At 36.5% G+C, this 20,558-nt stretch overlaps 1 protein-coding gene across 11 annotated transcripts in view; it reads left to right on the top strand.

The window, feature by feature from the left end:
- LOC138129734 (Krueppel homolog 1-like) overlaps positions 1 to 20,558 on the top strand; it is a 70,911-nt gene that overhangs the window by 9,302 nt on the left and 41,051 nt on the right. For 9 of the 11 annotated variants that reach the window (XM_069046020.1, XM_069046017.1, XM_069046018.1 and 6 more), the window contains exon 2: positions 1,261 to 2,242. In XM_069046020.1, coding sequence (XP_068902121.1) covers positions 1,730 to 2,242 — 513 coding nt within the window. In that variant the 5' untranslated portion in view covers positions 1,261 to 1,729. Of the gene's footprint in view, positions 1 to 1,260; positions 2,243 to 3,185; positions 5,072 to 14,486; positions 14,635 to 20,558 lie in introns of those variants that run through there. The other 2 variants (XM_069046022.1, XM_069046023.1) reach the window with 2 other exon arrangements.

Here is a 20,558-nt window from a genome sequence, read left to right as displayed (position 1 = left end):
TTTAATTAAGAAAAAATGTACCTATAAAATATCTAACGATAATTACAATTAATTTATTCGTTTCAATAAAAATAATTAATAATTAATAAGATAATTTTATGTCTTTAAAAGAAATACACATTTACATTAGTATACAGGGTGTCCAAAATATAATTTAACCACAGTTATTTTATTTTATTTATTCCAAAGTAAAAATTTTAACTAGCTTGTAATTTTTTGACTGTGACGGAAGAAGACAAGAAGAAGTGGCGATGATTTGTTAATCACTCAGTATATAGTAGACTAAAAAAAATAAATAATAAAATTTGGAGAATTAAATTAAATTTTCACTAAACTTATTGAACTGGCTAAGTAAATCTTAATTAAAGTTTATGCCTAATTAATTACAAGATAAACTAATTATTGACGTAAATAAATGATAAGATATTTTAGATTAAAATTTCGTAGTCATACTTTCTGTAAAATTTTATTTAACACCTATAAAATGTTATAACTGTATTTACACACTTTGAATTTAGATTAATTAATTCGATACGAATTATTTGATTCTAATTTTTAATTTAATTTTAAATTGAGGTCAAATTTTGTCACAAAACAATTTAGCAGTGATGTAATTTTTTTATTTGTTACAAAATCTGTAACATCTATAAAATTTTTATACAAATTTGAATTGCGATTAATTAATGTGATACGAATTATTTTATTTTAATTTTTAATTTAATTTTAATTTGAGGTAAAATTTTGTCACAAAACAATTTAGCGGTGATGTAATTTTTTTTGTATTACAAAACCTCTAATTTGGTGTTAGTGTTGGAAATACAAATAATTAATTTTCTAACGTAATTTCATTCAATAATTTACAATTAGATTAAATTAAATTACGCAGTAAGATAGATACGCAATACGCAGATAAAATGACAACTTGTTTGGGGTAATTTGTAGCTTTAGAAGAAACAAACGCTGTAAGTTTAGATGTTTACATTTTCGTTTAAATTTTTTATACCCATTGATGGATTAATTATTCTTGATGATTTTTAGTTGATTAATTAATTAATTATTGACAGTTGACATATTTAAATTTTTAAACAAATCTTATGCGGTTCTGTCCCGTTAGAAAAGACGGGATTGGGACCCGAGACAGTTTGGTGAGATACTGTGCGTTTAAAAAATATTTATACAGGGCGATTCGCAAAAAAGCATGTGAGCGTGTGATTTCGTCGCGGGGATGGTGCTCAGATTAACATCTTTGGATTGTTTCAGATTGGAATTGAATAGACCACATCGGCTACAATCCGGAAGAAAACATCTGCCAATCGTCGACAAAAAACAAGAAGCATAACGAAGCAGGAAGAAATCGGAGAGCACCCATCGTGCGAGCGAGACAGCGGCAGAACCACCCTTGTCTAGTCGGTCGTCGGTACCACTTTAGTGCCGATCTAGCCGGCTCGCCAACCCCACACCAAACTCGCAGTGCAATACTCCGCGGAGACGGAAAAGAGGCGCGCTCGCCGCCCCCAGCCGCCACTTGGAGCCCCCCGCCTGACCGGGCCCCGCTTCCGCCCCCCCACGGCCAGCCGTCAAGATTTTCAACACGGAGGACCAAAATCTGATAAACAATCTCAAGGTCGAACATGAAAACCTAGTAGCGAAGTGGCTGCAGAGCTCCTTCAAGGCCCAGGAGAACGCCGCGCTGGACCTGAGGTCGACGCCGCTGTCCCTCCAGATCCCGATGGCCGAGGTGAACAACAGGCCCGTCTTCAAGATGAACAACGACTTCTGGAACCAGGCGCGCGGCCCGCCCCAGAGCATGGCCCAGAACCTGTCCAGCTCGAACCAGAACTCGCCGGTGCCGCCGCCATCCACCAACTCCATCCCGGCGCACTCGCCCTCCCAGCAGAGCAACAGCAGCCAGAACCACGTCGTCACGCCGGGGGCGCTGGCGCTGCAGACGCAGCAGAACCAGCAGAGCCAGCAGCAAAACCAGCAGGTCCAGCAGGGACAGAGCAACGGACAGCAAAACCAGCAGCAGCAGCAGCAGCAACAGCAGCAAAACCAAAACCAGCAGCAGCAGCAACAGCTCGGCAGCCCCAACTCGCACTCGCAAGTGGCACAGGCGCACGCCCACGCCTTGGCTCAGGTCCAGGCGCAGCAGCAGCTCGTCCACATGTCCCAGCAGCACCAGCTCACCAGCGGACAGAGCTCGCCGGACAAGATGGCGGAGAAACTGGTCAACGACTTGCAGGTAGGTCTTGTACGATTCTATGCATGGCTCCATTTCTCCGTTTTTGGTTTTGGTTTTTTGGAACGACCACGGTAGGCGGGGATGGCGGTTGAAGGAGAGGAGGGCGGCTCGACAGCTGTCAACTGGCAGAAAAAGGAAATTGAACGACGCAGAATCGAATTCTAATGATAGCTGTATTGTAAAAAGTGTATGAAATAAACTCGAAAAATGACAGTTGGAAGCCTCAAAAAATGATAAATAAGGATGGAAATAGAAATAAGCAAAAAAACAAAAAAATTTGATCAATTCAAAAATTAGTATTTCACATTCTTGGTTTTGCAAACAATGACCTCAACTCAGTTGAATATGTTTTCTCACTGTTAGATCTTACAGATCAGGTAAATTCTAGGGACATGCTAATAAAAAAAAAACATTGAATTTTTTACAGTTTAAGAACACTGTGACAAATAACTAACGACCAAACAATATGATAAATATTTTCTGTCTTTCAAATATTTCCAAGACAGCAAACGTTACAGTAAATGTTTTCTAATCGTATTTTGGAGCTTTGCCAAATTAAAAAATGTAATTAATTAATAATAAAGTTGGTGTCATTTCCGGCTGAAATGAGAGTTACAAAATTAGATGGTTGATCGGAATAACCTGTTTTATTACTTTGACAGTCTTTCTACTTATTTTACATTTTACAACAGTATAATTATTTTACTCACCCAGTATATGAAATAAAATAAAAAATATGATACACATTAATATGATAATAACATTTTTTCTAAATAAAAATCTTCAAGAGAAAGAAATTAGCGATTAATTTAATTAATTAAAAATTAAGAAAATAAAATCAGAAATCTATTTGAAATTAAATCAATTCAATCATCGTAATTATGTTAAAAAAATTACAAGAAAGGCGTTTGATAGAAACTGATTTAAGTATTCTTTCAAAAACCTGAAAGGGAAGATTTGATTCGATTTACTTGTAATTAACTTGAATTAAATTTGAAAAGACAATAAATAAGTCATGAAGAAATTTTTTAATTCATCTTTCACTTAGAAGAGAAATTTTTGTTGTGCCTTGTCCAGAGTGATCAGAACTATTATGTGAAAAACTCCAAACAAAATTTGCTTCAAACTATTTTTACAATTGAATAAAAACAAAATGAAAATTATTAAATTATTGTAATTAAATTTAAAAAGATTTAAACAAGATTTCGTTGGTTGGTTTCTAAAAGTACTTGTAATTAACTTAAATTGAATTAGAAAGCCGTAGGTGTGTAAAATCGTAAAGATATTTATCAGTTGCCTTTAAGAATGTACTAAAATTTTACAGACCCTTGAGATTTGTACAGAGTGATCAGAAATGTTATGTGAGAAGTTAAATAAAAAAAAAGAACGAAAAAACAGAGTAAAATTAATTTGGACAAGCAAAAATTACAATCACAAAATAGTTAAAAAAATGAGCCAAGAGCTACGAGCTAAGTTACGACTAGATTCTTAGTTTCAGTTTTAATTTCTCGAATTTGTCTTAGTGTTTCGATGAGGGTCTTCCCGAAGCATTTAGGATTGTTGCCAAGGGTCAAAAATGTAAAAATACACAGTGTCACATTTAAAATAAGAAGTTGGTGTTATTTCCGGTTAAACTAAAAGAGTTACAAAGTTAGATACTTGGTCATGATAAATTCAGTTATTTTTATTCCAACATGATAATAAATTATTTGTTTTTTCAAAATATTTTTAAAGGAAATAAAAAAATCAATTTGAAACTTACAAAAGTGAATCTTCGGGAGTGTCCTCGAAAAGATATTGAAAATAACTTTAAAAAATGAAAAAATCAGATTGTCCTTGATGAAATCCAACATAATAAGTAGACTCGGCAGTTGAATAACAATACAGCAAAATAGAAGAAAAAGAGAAGAAATAAATAATAAAACGGGAGAAGATAAAAATATTACGAGATGAAAAATCGCTTTTTACAGTTAAATTAATGCAGGATGAGAGTTAACGAAAGTTAAAGAGAAATTCAAAATGAATGAAAAAAAATTACAGATAAATAAAAAAAAATTAAAACAATAGAGAATGTAATAATTGTAAAAATTTCTTGCATCAAATAATTTTCGTCAAACGTAATAAAAAGCAACAAAAAAAAAAAAATCAAAAAAAATAATTCTGGAAAAAGTGTGCCCCTCAGGCCAGAGAAAATAAGCGTCCAGCACTGCACCGTGAAGAAGAGAAGCAGCACGCACCGAATGACTTGCTCCAGCTGATCCACTCAGCCCCCGCATTTTTCCGGGAGCTTCCCGGTGACAGCCCCGAGCCGCCCCCGCCTCCAACCGTCGAAAATGTTTTCCAGCTCTCGAAATTAATTACACAGTTATCGGGAAGCATTTAATGGCCGTATCGAGCGAGACGGAGAGCGACTTTAATTACATACACTCGCTCCGAAAAAATACCGAACATATGTCGACAACATATGCTCAACATTTTAGTACGCATTGTCTTCGATCGGAAGGGTTATAATTTAAGCAAAAACGGTGATCGGCCGCCAAAACCGCGGCCGGCCGGTGGCGCCCCCGCGGCGGCGGCGCTCGCAACTCCCATCGACGCCGGGCGACGCACGTGGTGCGCGTCCACGCTTTTTCCTTTCGTTTCCTTGTTTGTTTACTTTGCGTTGTTGTGTTCGTCTTTCTCTGGTTCTCTGTTCGACATGTACTAATGTATACTAAACAGTTGCTTTCCCAACTAACGCTGCCGGACTTTAACCAACTGCAGAGGAACTCCACCTCTTCGGCCATCTCCGAGAGGACCCTCGAAGAGTGCTGGACAACACTGCAGCGAGTGAGTTGGATTCTATTCAACCGTGTAGAGTATTCTTCCAAAGAGGCGATTTTTTTATTTCGTTTTCATCCGGGTACACTCCGTCGCACAGACGGACGGACACCGGTGCGAAACGGTAATTGCGATCGGTTCGAAACACGCATTCCACCAGACCTAATGCTTTTCAAATGACAAGTCACTATCGCTTTGCCAACGCGTTTTTCTCCACTCGACTCTCGAACAAAAATGGCGGCGTTTCTGACATTTTTTTATTGGCGCGATTATGCAAAGCAAACACTTGGGCTTGTGCAAATATTTGAACGGTGCAACATTCGATTGTTTTTTGTGCGTCCGGACTGACCTCTAGGCAAAATTAGCTGAAACATTTACGTACATACATACATACATACATACCTACATACAAGGTGACTAAAATTATAAATATTATGTAAAAGATTTTGGACCAACTATTTTGAAAATGTTTGTAAATCATAATAACATAGAAATTATCTAGTGTTTTTCAAAACATGTATGTTTTTGGATCATTTGAAATTTATAAATTTCGAAGCCACCCCGTATACCTAATGAAATGGTGTGTTTCGGACCAAATCGCAATCGACCGTTTTCACCCCCTTCTTCTTAGTTTTCCTTTTTGTGTGTCGTGCATGTCGTGTTGTCCTTTGCACCGTCTTTGTGTGTCCACCGTGTATACTATAGATAATCTGACGTGATCCATTTGGGGTATTGGAGTAAAGATCATGTCCCGACGGTGAGTATTTTTCCAATTCCACATGAACAGCACACTGAACACATCCATGGAGGGTCGATTCGCCCCCCGATAATTGACACCGCCCGCCCATCGCGACCACCCCTCGCATTCAAACATGGTGTCGAGAATTTTATCTCGTCTTGTAGCGAAATAAAAATCGAAACAAACAGAGAAACCGCGGCGAATCTCGGTTTCGGGGGCGGTCGCCGCCGCCACAACATCCGCTTCCGGTAATATTTCACCCCTTTAACTCGGAGATCAACACGTTATATCTGTAAGACGGTGGCGGCGGGCGAAAAAATAGCGATTTCTCGCAGTCGAACACGTTTTAATTTCGTTGCTGTTCAAACAGGGGCGCCGCCCCCCAGAATCCGTTGTTTGGTTTGCGACGGCGACTGGATTTTTTTGGGCGAGTGTGTGAAAGGCCGGAAAATAATCAACCCCTTGTGGAACCAGTTTAATGAAACAATAACCCCTGCGCTGGAATTACAAGAAAAAACGATTCACACGGAAGCGTCTAAAACAAAAAATCGTCGTGTCATTCCGAGGGGTTGATAGGATCCCGTCGTTGCGCGATTGTTTCAGCGTTGCCGTCGAAAAAAATCCCAAAAATTAACCCTCATACATGCAAATGAGACCAGGTAAAGAACAACACCTTTGCTAGGGGATGAAGCGCAGCGGAAGTGCATCCGAGGAGTCGTTTCTCACGACGGGGTGAAAAACGCGGCCCGAACTACCCCCTGACCGCCGATTCGCACACGCTCTCCGCTTTCTATTTTCGCTCAGGAAACGAAATTATCTAGGAAGAACGGGAAAAATGGGGCGGCGATAAGATCAAGCTCGGCGTTCACGCACCCCGCCGCGTGCGTCAGACAGAGATGGGGGCGGTTTACGGGAATTATTGTTTTGTGTAGTGGTTGTGTACGCATTTTGTACCATTGGGTACCAGTGTGATGAAAATCGCTCGATATGATCTGGAAAAGTTTACGTTTTATTGCCATTTTTTATGGGGCTTTATGGGGTTTTAATGGGGAATTTCGTAGCGAGCCCGATTGATTAAAATTCCGATCGTCGCTGCGAAAAATTTCTCGATCGCTACCGGCGCACCTCTCACTTTCATCGATCACACTGTATCGGGATGATTGAATGGAAGACGATTCGATTAAAAATTAAACGAGGGTCAGGCGAGTCATCGATTCGACGCTCACAGTCCGGACGCGAACGGGTGGGACACGCCGAACACTCCAACCGGTCGACTGTGACGCTGCGGAATCGGTTTCGGCCAGTCAATTTCGACCACAAATGCTCATTTTTTCGAGCGGGATTAATCAAAACATGTGTACAAGGACACGACGATTAAGGAAGGATCAGGACTATTTTCGTGATGATTCATCCAGATTGCAAAATTATTTGGCCAAGCTGCATGTTGCACCGTACGTCCATCACTTGATTTAAATTTTGGTGTTTTTTTTGGTATACAGAGTGTCTCAAAATATTACCAAGCCGCAAGTACTGTACATTTTTAAATGTTATTCAGTTCAGACAAAAACTAAAATTTCTTAGGATTTATAAAGTCTCTTGTAGACTTTTTAATATAAAGACTAAATACACACAGTGAGAAAAAAAATCTAAAATAATTTAAAATTTCTGTGCCTGGGATACGCTGAGCGGCTCAATAAAAATCATAGAATGTATTTCTCCTGAATTTCAAAATTTTCTACACATGTATTTAATTTGTGTAGTAATATACAGAGTAGTTTAAGAAAACGTCAAAAGAGACAGAATATTGTTGTTTGAATAAATTAATACATTTTGTCGGGAAAATTTATTTCCAAAAATCAGAATTTTAGTTCATTCAGACGCTTTGTATATTTTAATTTTTTAATTCTGATTCAAAAATATATATTCACATAGAGTATACTGAGTGATATGAAAATTTATCAAAACAATTATTTTCTAATAACGTAGCATTTTTTGAAAGGTTGACAAAACCAACATTTTATTTAAACACCGATTAAGAAAGATAATAATAAAAATAAAAGAAGCTTAAAAATCTTGAGCGGACTAGAAAGTTTTTACAAGTGGTACCCAATTGTTATTAAGATTTTTTTTATTATTTCTTATTACTACATCTTATTACATCATAACTAGTGATTAGTACTAGATAACTTAAAATTAATTCAACTTGGTACTGCCTTAACAAGTACTAATACGTACTGCATTGGGTTCCAGAGTGGTTCTAGATTGACTAGGACCAACACAAGAAGAATTGTATAGGAGAGACGCAAGATGTTATGAGGTGATGAACTCTTGTACAGAACCACATTAATAATACATTTTTTGGATTGGTACTACATTTGATAAATTGGAAGGAGGAGTGACAAAATTGTCTAGGTGTGTCAAGTGTGTCATGTTTAATAAATGAGTAAATAATATTGTAGCAGTTAGATCTGATAAAAGAAATTGGTAGGTGCTAGATTTGTGAAAGTACTGAAAGAGTGGTACGACTAGAACATTTAATCATGGGGGAAATTCAATAAATGTCTGAATGCAGACGTGGGAGATTTAAAGGTTTTTTCTTATATACCTACATAATTAACATTACAATTATTATGTTTTGATTCGAAAAAACAATAAAAAACACTTATGTAGTACTAGTAGTACTAGTAGTAATAGTAGTGATAATAATAATAATTACTGATATGATATCATAACGCGGAATGTCTACGAGTTAAAAATTTTCATAATATACTGTTGATTAACCGGTACTACATTTGTAACAACTGGTACTAAATTTAAACCAGAACCTAAACTGTCCAAATGTCTAGAAAATCAAAAACATTCTTTGCTACATATAAACAGTACTGATAGTGTTTGATCAGAAAGTGGTACTACACAGAGGAGTACCAATGTAACGAAAGCGTTGACTAGCCAAAGGTGCACGATGTTTGAGAGATGCTAAATAATAAAATTGATTATTAGAATAGGTACACTTAAAAAAAACGGTACTACATTTTGAGAATTGACATAAGGGACAAAATCATTTTAGTGTTTCAATGAAATATTAACGGTCCAATAAATGAATAAACAAAAGATAATTATATTTAATAAAAATTGGTACTAAATGTGTAACGGTACTATGTACGAGTATTATTATGAATTAGTACCACTATCGTTATTATTGTTATTATTGGTAAACTGTGTGTGTGCTTTTAATTCGAAAAAGTACCAAGTAATTAACTTAATAATACACAAAAATGTGCTCATTTACTGGTACTACATTTGGACGAACTGGTACTAAAATCAATTGAGAAATATGTATTAAACTTTGAGTTGTGCAAATTGTGGACAAATGAAGAGATCGTTTGCCACATCTAAGTAGTATTTGATATTGCTTGCACGGTACTAAAACTGTGAGAAACTGGTACTACACTCATAAGCATCGATATAAGGAAACCGTTGACTAGACTAAGATGCAGAGGCTTTAACAAAACTAATAAAGTACAAAAATGTTTGTTGCATTAATCAAAGAGTGGTACTATACGAGTACTTTGAGAATTGACATAAGAACGGCATCGACATAAGTAATTAAGGGTATCAGTGATACATTAAAACTTGCAAAAATTGATAAAAAGAGTAAAATGAGATTTGATAAAATTGGTACTAGATTTATGACGGTACTATCCAAAGTACAAATGTAGTAAGGTTTAGAAATCACCTTGGCTGGGTGGAAATTCAATAAATGTAAGGGTGCACGAGAGGCACAAAACTCTTACTAAAATTAATAAATCGGTACCACTATTATCATTAGTGATACACAGTGTATATGCTTTTAATTTTAATGATTATCACTAGTAATAATTAATAGTGTAATAAAGAGTAAGTAGATTTTGTCTTTTCAATACATTTTTTGTTTATTAACCGGTACCACATCGGTACTAAAATCAAATTTGAGACTTTGGGCCGCGCGAAGTGTGGAAATACGAGATTCCTACCACATCTGAGTAGTACTTGCCTGCACGGGTACTATAACTGTGAGAAACTGGTACTACACACATAAGCACCAATATAAGTAATATCGCGTAGGCGAAGATAAAGTGCAACATGTTTGAGAGGTGCTGAATTCTTGTTAAAGCAGATACTAAATAAATTAAAACCATCCTTGTTAATCAAGAGTCGGTACCACATTTTAAAGATGTGCGCAAAAAGTAAGTAAATGATGAGATTAGCGCATTGGAGTACCAAATTGGTACCAAAAAAATTGCTAATATAAGGTAACGTTTCGGCGCTACAATCTTCATGTACTTGACAACAATACGTGTGAATGCATTGATTCGTTCACTTGAACCATTTGAATATGCGAGTCGTGGTGCAGCACTACGTAATAAGGTCACAGTCTGAGCGTTTATTGTACAGTTAAATCGAATAACAGTACCGGTTGTCAGAAATTGTCTAAAAAAAAAACTGAAATGAAATGATTTTAATAAACAGTGGGAGCAGCTTAAGAGGAATTTTTCCCGGGTCAAATCAGGGGTGGCATATTGCTTACAAATCTCGCATCTTACGTATAAAAAACACCCCTCATCGGAATCGAATGAAGGGGGTAGTTTTTTGCCCCCGCCATTACTAAACACTTTCATTGTGGTCCGCTGAATCGGTCACAATGAAAATTTAATTACGTCCCTTGGACTAAAAAAAATCTCTTAAGCAAATACCCCAGCGATGACGTGTGAATGTTCTGAATGTTCGATGCCCCCGCCAGGGCAAATCCGGCAAATTGCAGGTAATGGGCGATTCGCCTCTAATAATTCCGAACGATTCGGCGGGAACCGGAGGCGGTCGAAAATTGCCCCGGAGCACGACACCCGACCCGGAACCGTGTAAAGTAATGGTCCGGGCCCATACGGTGGCAATTTTCCGGCGCCGGCCCTGCAGAGCGACGCGACCTCGGAGGAATTCGCCAGAGCCGCCGCGATCGTACTTTTTCGGCCAGGGTAGTAGTGAAGGCGATAAAAATAATAAAAACATAACTGACCCGCACAATATAAAATCGCGCGAGCTCCGGACTCAAAGTCAACGTCTGCCTTCAAAACCAGCAGTAAAAAACCGGTTGCGCTGAAAAATCGAGTGACCTGCGGCTAGGCGGAAAAAAGTTGAGCGCGCCACCGCCGACTCCGCTTAGCGGCGGCACAATGGGATGGGCTAAGTGGCGGTTTTTGTCCGAAGGAATAAAAGAATGCCAGAAAAGAGCACTTAAACGTAACTCGATTACCGGAGACGTTTCGGGTTTGAGTGCCGCCCCCCCCGGAAAAATCCGACGGGTTGTTTCGCTTTTTTCCACCCCCGCCCACGACGACTCTCCCTTCAATATCAACACAAACTTTTCGAGCTTTAAATTTCTCGAGCCATAATTTGATTCCTAATATAGAAGATATTGACATGCAATATTATAAAATTACGTTACAAACTTATAATTTGAAAATTTTTAGTTAATAATGACCGGAGAACACGCCACCCCGGGCATTTTTGCACCCCGCCTCCTTTTTGTACAGGGACGCACTGGCTGAGGGGCGCGACACTTAACGCCACCCACTCACAAACTTCCGACAACTTCCAATAAACAAATCTACTATGCACGGGGTGATCAATAATTAAATGCTCCTACTGTGATTACGGTTACAAACAATTGACAACACAAAAACTTTGACAACTCATTTTGTTCGACTCATACTTAACTGCGTCTTCAATAAATGAGACAAAAAAATCTACTAAACCTCCCTTCTTTTCAAACATTCTAATTGTTTCCAATGCACAATTGTCAAAACCTGTAAGCTAAAAAAAACAAATAATCGTTTTGACAAAAGTATTTGACACTTTGCAATGTGACAATACATTTGTTACCGCAGATTTTTCGCCTGAATCATATTATTTTCAATATCTGACAAGCACAGTCTAAAACTATTGTCAAGAACTTGAAATTAGAGTAAAAAGTGTGTCCAGAATTTTATCTTTTGACGCTTTTGTAATTCTTAACAATAAAATCTGATTTTTTGTCATTCTGTCATAAATAATTCCTACTGGTTAGACTAAATCAACTGGCGAGAGTAGATATCTAAGTTTTGGGAAAACTAGAAAGAAATTTGAGTTTTTGACAGAAATATTTGACAAAAACTTTAATTGTCAAAATAATTGTTGGTTGATTTTTGTGTAGATATTATTTTCTGTGGATCAACATAACGAACACTAATATGACGTCTAATATTTGAAGAGATCTAAAAGTGTTGTCAAAATCCTGAATTTTGGTTGGCAAAATAAATTGTTAAATAGTTGGCAAATTTTATTTTATGGTTGGAAAGAAATACCACAAGCGTTGTCACAATCCTGAATTTTGATTGACAAATTAAATTGTCAAATATCTAGTTGGCAAATTTTATTGTATGGTTGGAAAGAGCTACTACTTAGTCAGGGAAAATTAGTCCCAAGAACTGCAAAGAATTGTTTTTTAAAGTTGTCCGCTTAATATTTTATATTTTTTAGTCATTTACTAATTGTTGTCAAATATTCTGTTCTGGTAATTTTACAGTTAATTTAAAACTATACATATTATAAGTAGTCAAATATCCAAATTAAATCAAAGTAGTAAGTTTTTTGGTTAATTTACATAATTATTAAGAGTAGCAAAAATTTAAGTATTTGACAATTTGCTGTTTTGTCAAAATATAAAATTTTAAATTGATAATAATCACTTTTACAAGGGAATTATCAAGGTATGATCCTCATAGGGTTACATGTTTTCAGAATGGAAAAGAATATAAATAATAATTACGGTATTTTAATAGAAAAAAGTACAGTTATTAGCAAGATACATTTGAAAGACTAATGTAAAATTTTCTAATTTTTTAAAACGTTGTGAAACATCAAAGTAAAAAAGTCGTAACAGTGCAAAATTCACAAACTGTGAAATACTTTTACAATTTTTGTCAAGACAAAAACCTAAACTTCGACTAATAAAATTAAACCCAAAAAACTTGGAGTTTGACGAAAAATCAACAATTTTTGGCAGGTTCAAGTTGTCAAAGCCTGATGAAAAAATTTAAGTTAACATAAAATTGTATTAAGTTCTCTTTATTTCACAGTCGAAAATCGTACAGTTTTCTTTTCTATTTATTGTCAAAACACAGCTGTCAGAAATTTACAAGTTGTCAAATGTCAAAATTCTTGTCAAAGCAGAAAAGTAAATTTTAATAATTTGTTTTTTAAATGAAGCAACAAAGTTCAAAAAAAGATTGCAAACTTGAGATGACCAGATTAGGATGAAGTTAATAGTCAAAGTGTCAAAATTCTGCTTAAACAGTTAAGTTTGAAATAAAACATTATTAGGTCCTTCTCATTCTATGATCCAAAAATCAAGAAGTTTCTATTTGATTTATTGTCAAGAAATATTAAAAAATCTCATATTGTCAAATGTCAAATTTTTTTGTCAAACAGCAATTTTTAAAAAAGTTTAGAAAAGGTTCATAGAAGAAAATGTATGACATAAAACTTTCTTCACGAGGATGTAAAAATAAAAAGTTATTTGAGCTCTTTAGAATTGTTTTAAACTGCCATTTTTTCAAATAGTTATGTCAGATTGTCAAAATTAATGGGCAATTCAGAATTTTAATGTGAATGTTGTAACAAGAAAAATTAAATCAGCAGTCTTAAGATTCTTTGTCAGATTATTAAAAGAAATTTTCCTTTCCGTGTCAATAAAAAACTGTCAAATTTTCAATTTAAACTTGTTGGACGCTTCTTGTTACTATTATTATTATTATTATTATTCTGAGGTTGTCGTTGAGGAACAGTTGAATGCATTGACAACTGACTTAAAATTTAATGATTTGCATTTATAATTTATAATTTAAAATGAAACCTCGATTTTGAACGATTCGATAGTTGACATTAAAATAAATTTTTAATTAAATCGAGCGAACGAGATTGGCTTAAATCATGACATATTGACAAGGGAAATAATTTTAGTGGGGCCACGTTCTAGGATTAAGGAAAACCTTCGATACTACTATCAGTAAATCGGATTAAATGATAAGATTGAACGTCAATCGACGTCCCGTCCAATAAAACGCGAACGCACACTCCGCACATCGTCGTTGGAGTGCGCGTCGCGTGATTTCCCTCGTCCGCCCTGTATATTCGTATACGCGGCGTCCAATCCAGCAGAGCAGGAAACAGAATCGTCGTCCGTGCACATCGATAAAATAACAAAATATGTGTGTTCTCCGCCAATCTTATTTTACCCTTGAAGCTCCCCCCACTTAAAAAAACTCCTTTATCCAGGGTTTTATGCATTGCAAGGCCGACAAATGCAGTTACTTGCATTAGCACAAGTACATTTTAAACCACGCAATAATGTGTTGTGCTGTTCGAGAGACGTCTTCTCGGCCGCTCGTCTCGTCGTGAAAAGTGTCGTTTATCGGGTTTTCCGCGTGTGAGGTGGCCGGAAAACTGGCCGGACTGGATTTAGGAGCGATTCGACAGTGGGACCCCTGCGGAAAAGCGTCCCCTGACGCCATGGAGGCCGAAAGCGCGGTCAGTATTGAGAAAATACATTTTCACCCAATCGAACCGTTCGATTCTTTATCTGCATTATCGGAGCACTCGAAATTATTGGCCTCGTTCTATCTAAAAATGCGCTGCCTTTTTTATGACAAAATGGCGGGTTGCCGACAGGAGGTGTAGTGGTGTCGGAGGGTTTTCTGGAATTTTTCTGAAGGTGGACGTGGTGGCGGCGGAGCTTTTCGGACAAAGTGGTGGCAGGGTATGTGCATGAATCAAAGATGGCGAGGTTGGGTGGAAATTTGACGAGGGGACGGTTGGGACAGCGGGAAATATACAGAGTGGCGCGGGAAATACGTTTAGAAATGAGCGGGACAACAAATGTGGCGTTGCTTTGTGTCGGTGACTTAGCAAGGTTTCATTTTATCAAAGAAAGATACACCCGGTGTCTCGACATTACATTTTTCAAAAAAATGTAATTGATCTGTGTTTAAAATTCTAAATTTTGAAAAAATGATGCAACAACGAATGTGAAGGTCAAGAGTTAATTCATCTGAAAAAAAATATATAGGTATACTCGGTGTCTCAACTATATACATATTTTTCAGAAAAAAAAATTATTTGCTCTGACATGTCCAGTTTGTTCAAAGTTCTATTTTTCAATTTTTTGTAATTTGATCAAACATTTCTAGTTTTTAAAATTTGAAGCAGTTTGTTGACAATTGGTGGGGATTTAACTCAACTAAAAAAAAGTACACCCAGTGTCTCATAAGTATATTTTTCAAAAATTTTACTTTTTACTTTACGAATTATGTTTGAACATTTTAAAAGTTTTATTTTTTCAAAATTTTATTTTTGAAAATTCTTATTAAAAGAATGGAATTTTCCAAAATTAACACCAAACAATTAATAACGTGAAAATTTTCTGTTGCAACCCTTTCACGTGTTTTCAAAATGTTATATTTTTAATATAGAAAATGTGAAAATTTTTTGAAGATCAACAGTGAATAATCCTAGAATCGATTTTTTTTTCGAAAAAGTTCAAAGGTAAGAATTATTTAACTCTTTGATCTCAGCAAACTTATCAGGGAGGACTGTCTGTGAAAACATTTTAAATAAAGAAAAATTTCTTTGGCCAATTACACAAAATTTTGGAAAATTTTCAGTTAAACCAGAGATCTTACAGTCTTGCAGGATTAGATAAAAACAGATTTGAAAAGTGAAGAAAGCGACTGAGAAAATTTCCAAAATTGTGGTGCAAATAAAATAACAAAATATTGTACAAAAAGTTTTCCAAAATTTGTCCTAGAGCAGAAACAATTTTGAAATTTTGTTTCCAAAAATTTTCTTAAGTGAAAGTTTTTCTTTATTAGGTAATTAGTGGATTCTTAATTAACTCTTGTTTAAGGCCCGTTAGAGTGAACATTTAAAACTTCATCTCTTCAGTTGTTAATTTTTATTTTTCCAAAAATTTAAAAAACAATCTTTTTGAAAATCTTTTTGTATTTATTTACCAAATTTTTCAAAAAAACCTCAAAAAATACGGTTTTTAAAAATTGGACCCCGTAGCCTGTTTACTCGAATCCGCCTCGAAGGACCGAAATTTTCCCGAGCGTGACGGATCGGCCGCGGTCGCGTCGCGTACGTGACGCGCGTGCCCAAATCGCCTCCCACGTGACCGCCGTCCGGCGAAATCGCCGCTTTGGGCCACGTGACCCGCGATGACATCGCCGATAAGCGCCGTCCTTCAATGAATATTCACAGGCGGCGACGATCGGCCGTCGTTTGTTTTTTCCACCTCTCTCTCTCGCTCCACATTTTTCCGCCGTATCGTACACACAACAATAATTTTTATCGCTTATTGTACGTGGAGACTTATTTAGATTACGGTGGGGTAGGTCAGGAACCTCTTATCGGTGGCGACGACGTTCGTTTGTTTTTATCATCGGCGCGGCGTTGCGGTCCTCAAACTGTTCCCGGGCGCTGTCGAATTTCGAGTCCCGCTCCGTTGCCGAATTTCCCCGCGGCGGTCCTCAAACTTTTCGGCGGCTGTCAAACGTGGATTTTTCGCGGGGCATTTTTCGGATTCGGCGGGGGCAAAATCCGGTCGCGAGAAAGTATGTGGATCCCATCTCGGCAACAACGAGCAATATAACTATGTGTAATGGTTAATAACCGCATTTCTTATTAAGTTATTTTCTTATAAACCAATATGGTACTAACTAGTAGTTAACATAAAGTTTATATTCCGTTAGGTTTGGAATGAGTTATGGCGGCGGAATAAGGCGCTGTTTTGTACTTTTTGCGACAAAAATAATTGCGCGGATTTGCTATATCAGATTGACCTGACGTCGATTGCTGTGCAGAAAAGTTGGCTGCGATCGTGCGTTGGCAAACGCACATGCAACAGAAAATAGCGTTGCGGCCAACGCCGCAATATCCGGCTCGAAGGACCGGAAATTCTACAAAAGCGGACCAGATACACTGATTCCGGACGATCTAGACAAATTCCAAAAACGACTCGTACGCTCTAAACCAGAAACACTCAACCGCATAATGGAACTGTTTGTTTAGAATGTGTCTGAACCAACAAGGACGTCGGCCGTGCGACAACAAAAACAAACAAGCGGTCACATTCTGATCTCGTTTGACAGTTTTGAGTTCGGGTTGTGATGTTGTGATTGTCATCGAACTGATCCGGCTCGAAGGACCAAAACGATTGTGTGCCTTCAAGAATCAATCGGTTCTGCATGTCCAAATCACCTACAATGCATTAATAAGAGTGTTTAGAATGAGACCCTAACAACAAAGACAACACATTGTACCATACGAGATGAATCAATTGTTACATTCTGAAATAGTCCATCGATTAAACTTTTTTTTTCCAATTCAAAACAAATTGTTTATTCCACTTTATTAACGTGTTAATTTTAATTTTTAATACTAATTAATTAGGGCTCAGTAACAGTAAAAAATATATTTTTTACCTAAATATTTAGTCACGTCCTTGGATTGTCTTTAATTAATTACTACATTATCAACGTTTCAGTTTCATTTGATAAAAAATACTTAATTCATTTAGATTTAGTTCGCTAATTATAAATTTGCAGTATAGCTAATTACAATTATACAAACCTAATTACAACTTCATTGCTTTATTATTAAATTTAAATTGCAATTAATTAGGAAATTTTTAACAATACTAAGTCACCATTCCACTCTACATATGGGTATTAATTAGGCATTTGTAGATTTTAATTACATCGAGGCACCGTCTAGTGTTTCCTATTTATTTAATTTTCTTAATTCAATTTAATTTTATAGCGAACAGCAGTAGTTTAATTCTTTAAAGTCTTTAAAAATTAGTAAACGTAACTAATTGTAAGTATTAAGACATCTATATACCTACTAATTATAAGTGGATTTTAATGATGTAATTAGTCACACGTTGATCGCATTTTGGTACCACTTATTATTTACGTATTAATTTCTTAATTTAATTTAATTTCACATCACATCACAATCGAGTTAGTCCAAGAAAAACAGTTCATTAATATTTATTACACATTGTTTCTTAATTTATTAGTCAAACTTAACACTACCATAATTAATTACGGCACACGTAGTAAATACAATTACATTAATTTAACTAATTAGCAAATGTACTTACGTTATGTACCTACACATTATCTTAAATTTACTCTAACCCGGGACTAACTTACCCAACTCATAATTAATAATTAAATTACAATTAGTAATTCTCTTAGTCTCCGTATTATTATTACAGTTGATTAACAAACTTATTGTTAAGTTGGTACAATTCGTCACAAATAATTAAGTAACAGTAGAAAAACTTAACTTTAATTTAGTATCTACTGAATTAAATTAGCTTATTTGAATTTAACAAAATTAATTCTGTTGACACTTTCACTTCAAGAATTTTAGTATGTGGCAACTTAGTCTTTAGTAAAAACAACGAAACAAATTTCTTTCATTGCTGATACAAATTTCTATATAATTTGCATTAATTATATAAATAGCGCATTCTACATGAGCATTTATTATTTATTATTCTTTATTACAGTCTTAATTTGTATAGAGTAGTAATTAGAATTATTCAACGTGATGCTTGCTCAATCGATTGACACCTGCGTCTCGCGCAAATAAAAAAACGTCAAAGTTATTGTATTTCGGGGGTCACACATTAATTAAAATTAGTCCAAATTAATTATAATCCGTTGACAAGATGGCGCACGTGCGGCTCGTTTCGACACAAATCCTTTAATTTCACGTTTCTGAGTTGTTTTTTTGTTTCGTGGGTGCCCCACCCTGTATATTCGAATTTGTTGATTTTTTTCCCAGTTTGCACGGATTATGGGCGGAAGATTGCGATTTTTGGCGCGTCTCCCCTAGCGTTATGACATTTTGCCGCGGCCATATTTGTTGTCTTTTGGATGAAAATCGCGGCGGCTGTGACTCGGAACACTCCTATTTTTGTAGGTGGCCGAGACAGACGAGGCCATCTATAAAAAGACAATCGACACTTGTCACTAGATCGGCAATTTTCGAAACGGAACACGGCCCCGAGACGCTCCCCCCGCCATTTTTTCCCATCCGTACCAGATTAAGTGCTATTTTTAAATCTACAAACAACATTTTCAAAGTTGAGATAGGTTATGGCTGCGCAACGGCCCAGCTTGAATTATGAACGCGTCCGGTAGTCAGCACGATGCTCACTTGTCTGGTCGGCCATAGGTTAATATACTTTGAAAAAGCAAGTCGTTTAAAAACAAATAAAAATAGGAAAAAACGACGGTCGTTTTGCTTGGCATGTAGAGGGCGTTGCGAGATCCACGGCCTCCTCGATGACCGCGCCGCGGCCACCCCGCGCCCAAAACAAACAACGACCGAACGAGGCCAACTTAATCGCAATTATCATTAATAAATAACTTTCTTTTCTCGGCCGCCTGCGACAGATCGGCAAATATTCATTAGATTAATTAGATTGACATTTACGGGTGAAAAAAATGACAAAAGTGAAAATAGAGACATAAATATCGGTGGAAACATAAGAAATTAAGAATGTACTAATTGAATGGGTTTAATTCGATGCAGGGAATAGAAATCGTCATATTAACAGACCACATACAATAAATTTAATTGCGCTCGTTCCGTCTCTCTCCGTTGCACTTGATCGGTCCGCTTGGGCGGGAGAGAGAGGGCGCCATATGCGCGCAAGTATCGCTTATGGCCGCCATAAATTTGTGTGGTAGCGAAAAAACGATTGTCCGCTACAGGCCGATCGTCACCCGAATAAACAAACGCCGCCGGAAAAAACGATAATAAGAGTGAAGCATTGAAAAATCCAGACGTGTAAAAATAAACTCGCGTTAATAAAAAGGCAACAAACTTAGGCGGCCTTGTAGGAAAATGCGCTGTTTACACGGGATTTATGGCAGAGAGTCATTGTTTCGCGATCACGTGACGCCCTTTGACAGATCGACGCCGACTAGATCCGAAAAGGAGATGCCAGATCGGCGCCAATTGCCGGATTGGACCACGTTTACTTTCGTTTGGCAATATTCAAATTAGTCATTAGTGCAAATGAAAATTTACATTTACTTTGAGATCATTCCTTGATCAATGTTTCCAATTTCAACTAATAGTTGTAACTTATAATGTATCATCAGCTCAGACTATCACTGAATATTTTATAACAATCAATATTTTTCCTGTTATGTAACTAAGGGCACCAATATACTGATTAATTATAATTCACTTACATGCATAGTTTAAATTTTTAATTTAGTATAATTAAGAATCATTCGCACAAGTCTCGTCCTCACTAATTATAAATTAAGAACTACGTAAGTAACGTTGTTTAGGCTGTGACCCTCGACTCTCTCCATACTGACACATTCTGTATTTTTTCTTAAACTCACTAAATTTAGAGCTGTGGTCGTAAATTCCTAATTTATTTAATTCTGTACTCAACTAACACTACAAATTAAGCACTTTTGTCCAAAGATTAATATCGGGTGTTATTTAAACTTCATCTCAAAGTAGGCGTTGAAAACTCAATTGTGAACGCACCACGGACTACAGATATGGATCAGCTGTTTAAATGTAACCCCACTTTTTGCATTGTTTGTGTTTTTATTCTGCAGACTGACGAGTGGTGCGTTC

Source organism: Tenebrio molitor, chromosome 4, assembly GCF_963966145.1.
Source record: "Tenebrio molitor chromosome 4, icTenMoli1.1, whole genome shotgun sequence".
Lineage (NCBI taxonomy): Eukaryota > Metazoa > Arthropoda > Insecta > Coleoptera > Tenebrionidae > Tenebrio > Tenebrio molitor.
Note: the sequence above shows the minus strand (reverse complement) of the source record. Positions and strands in the feature narration are given on the sequence as shown.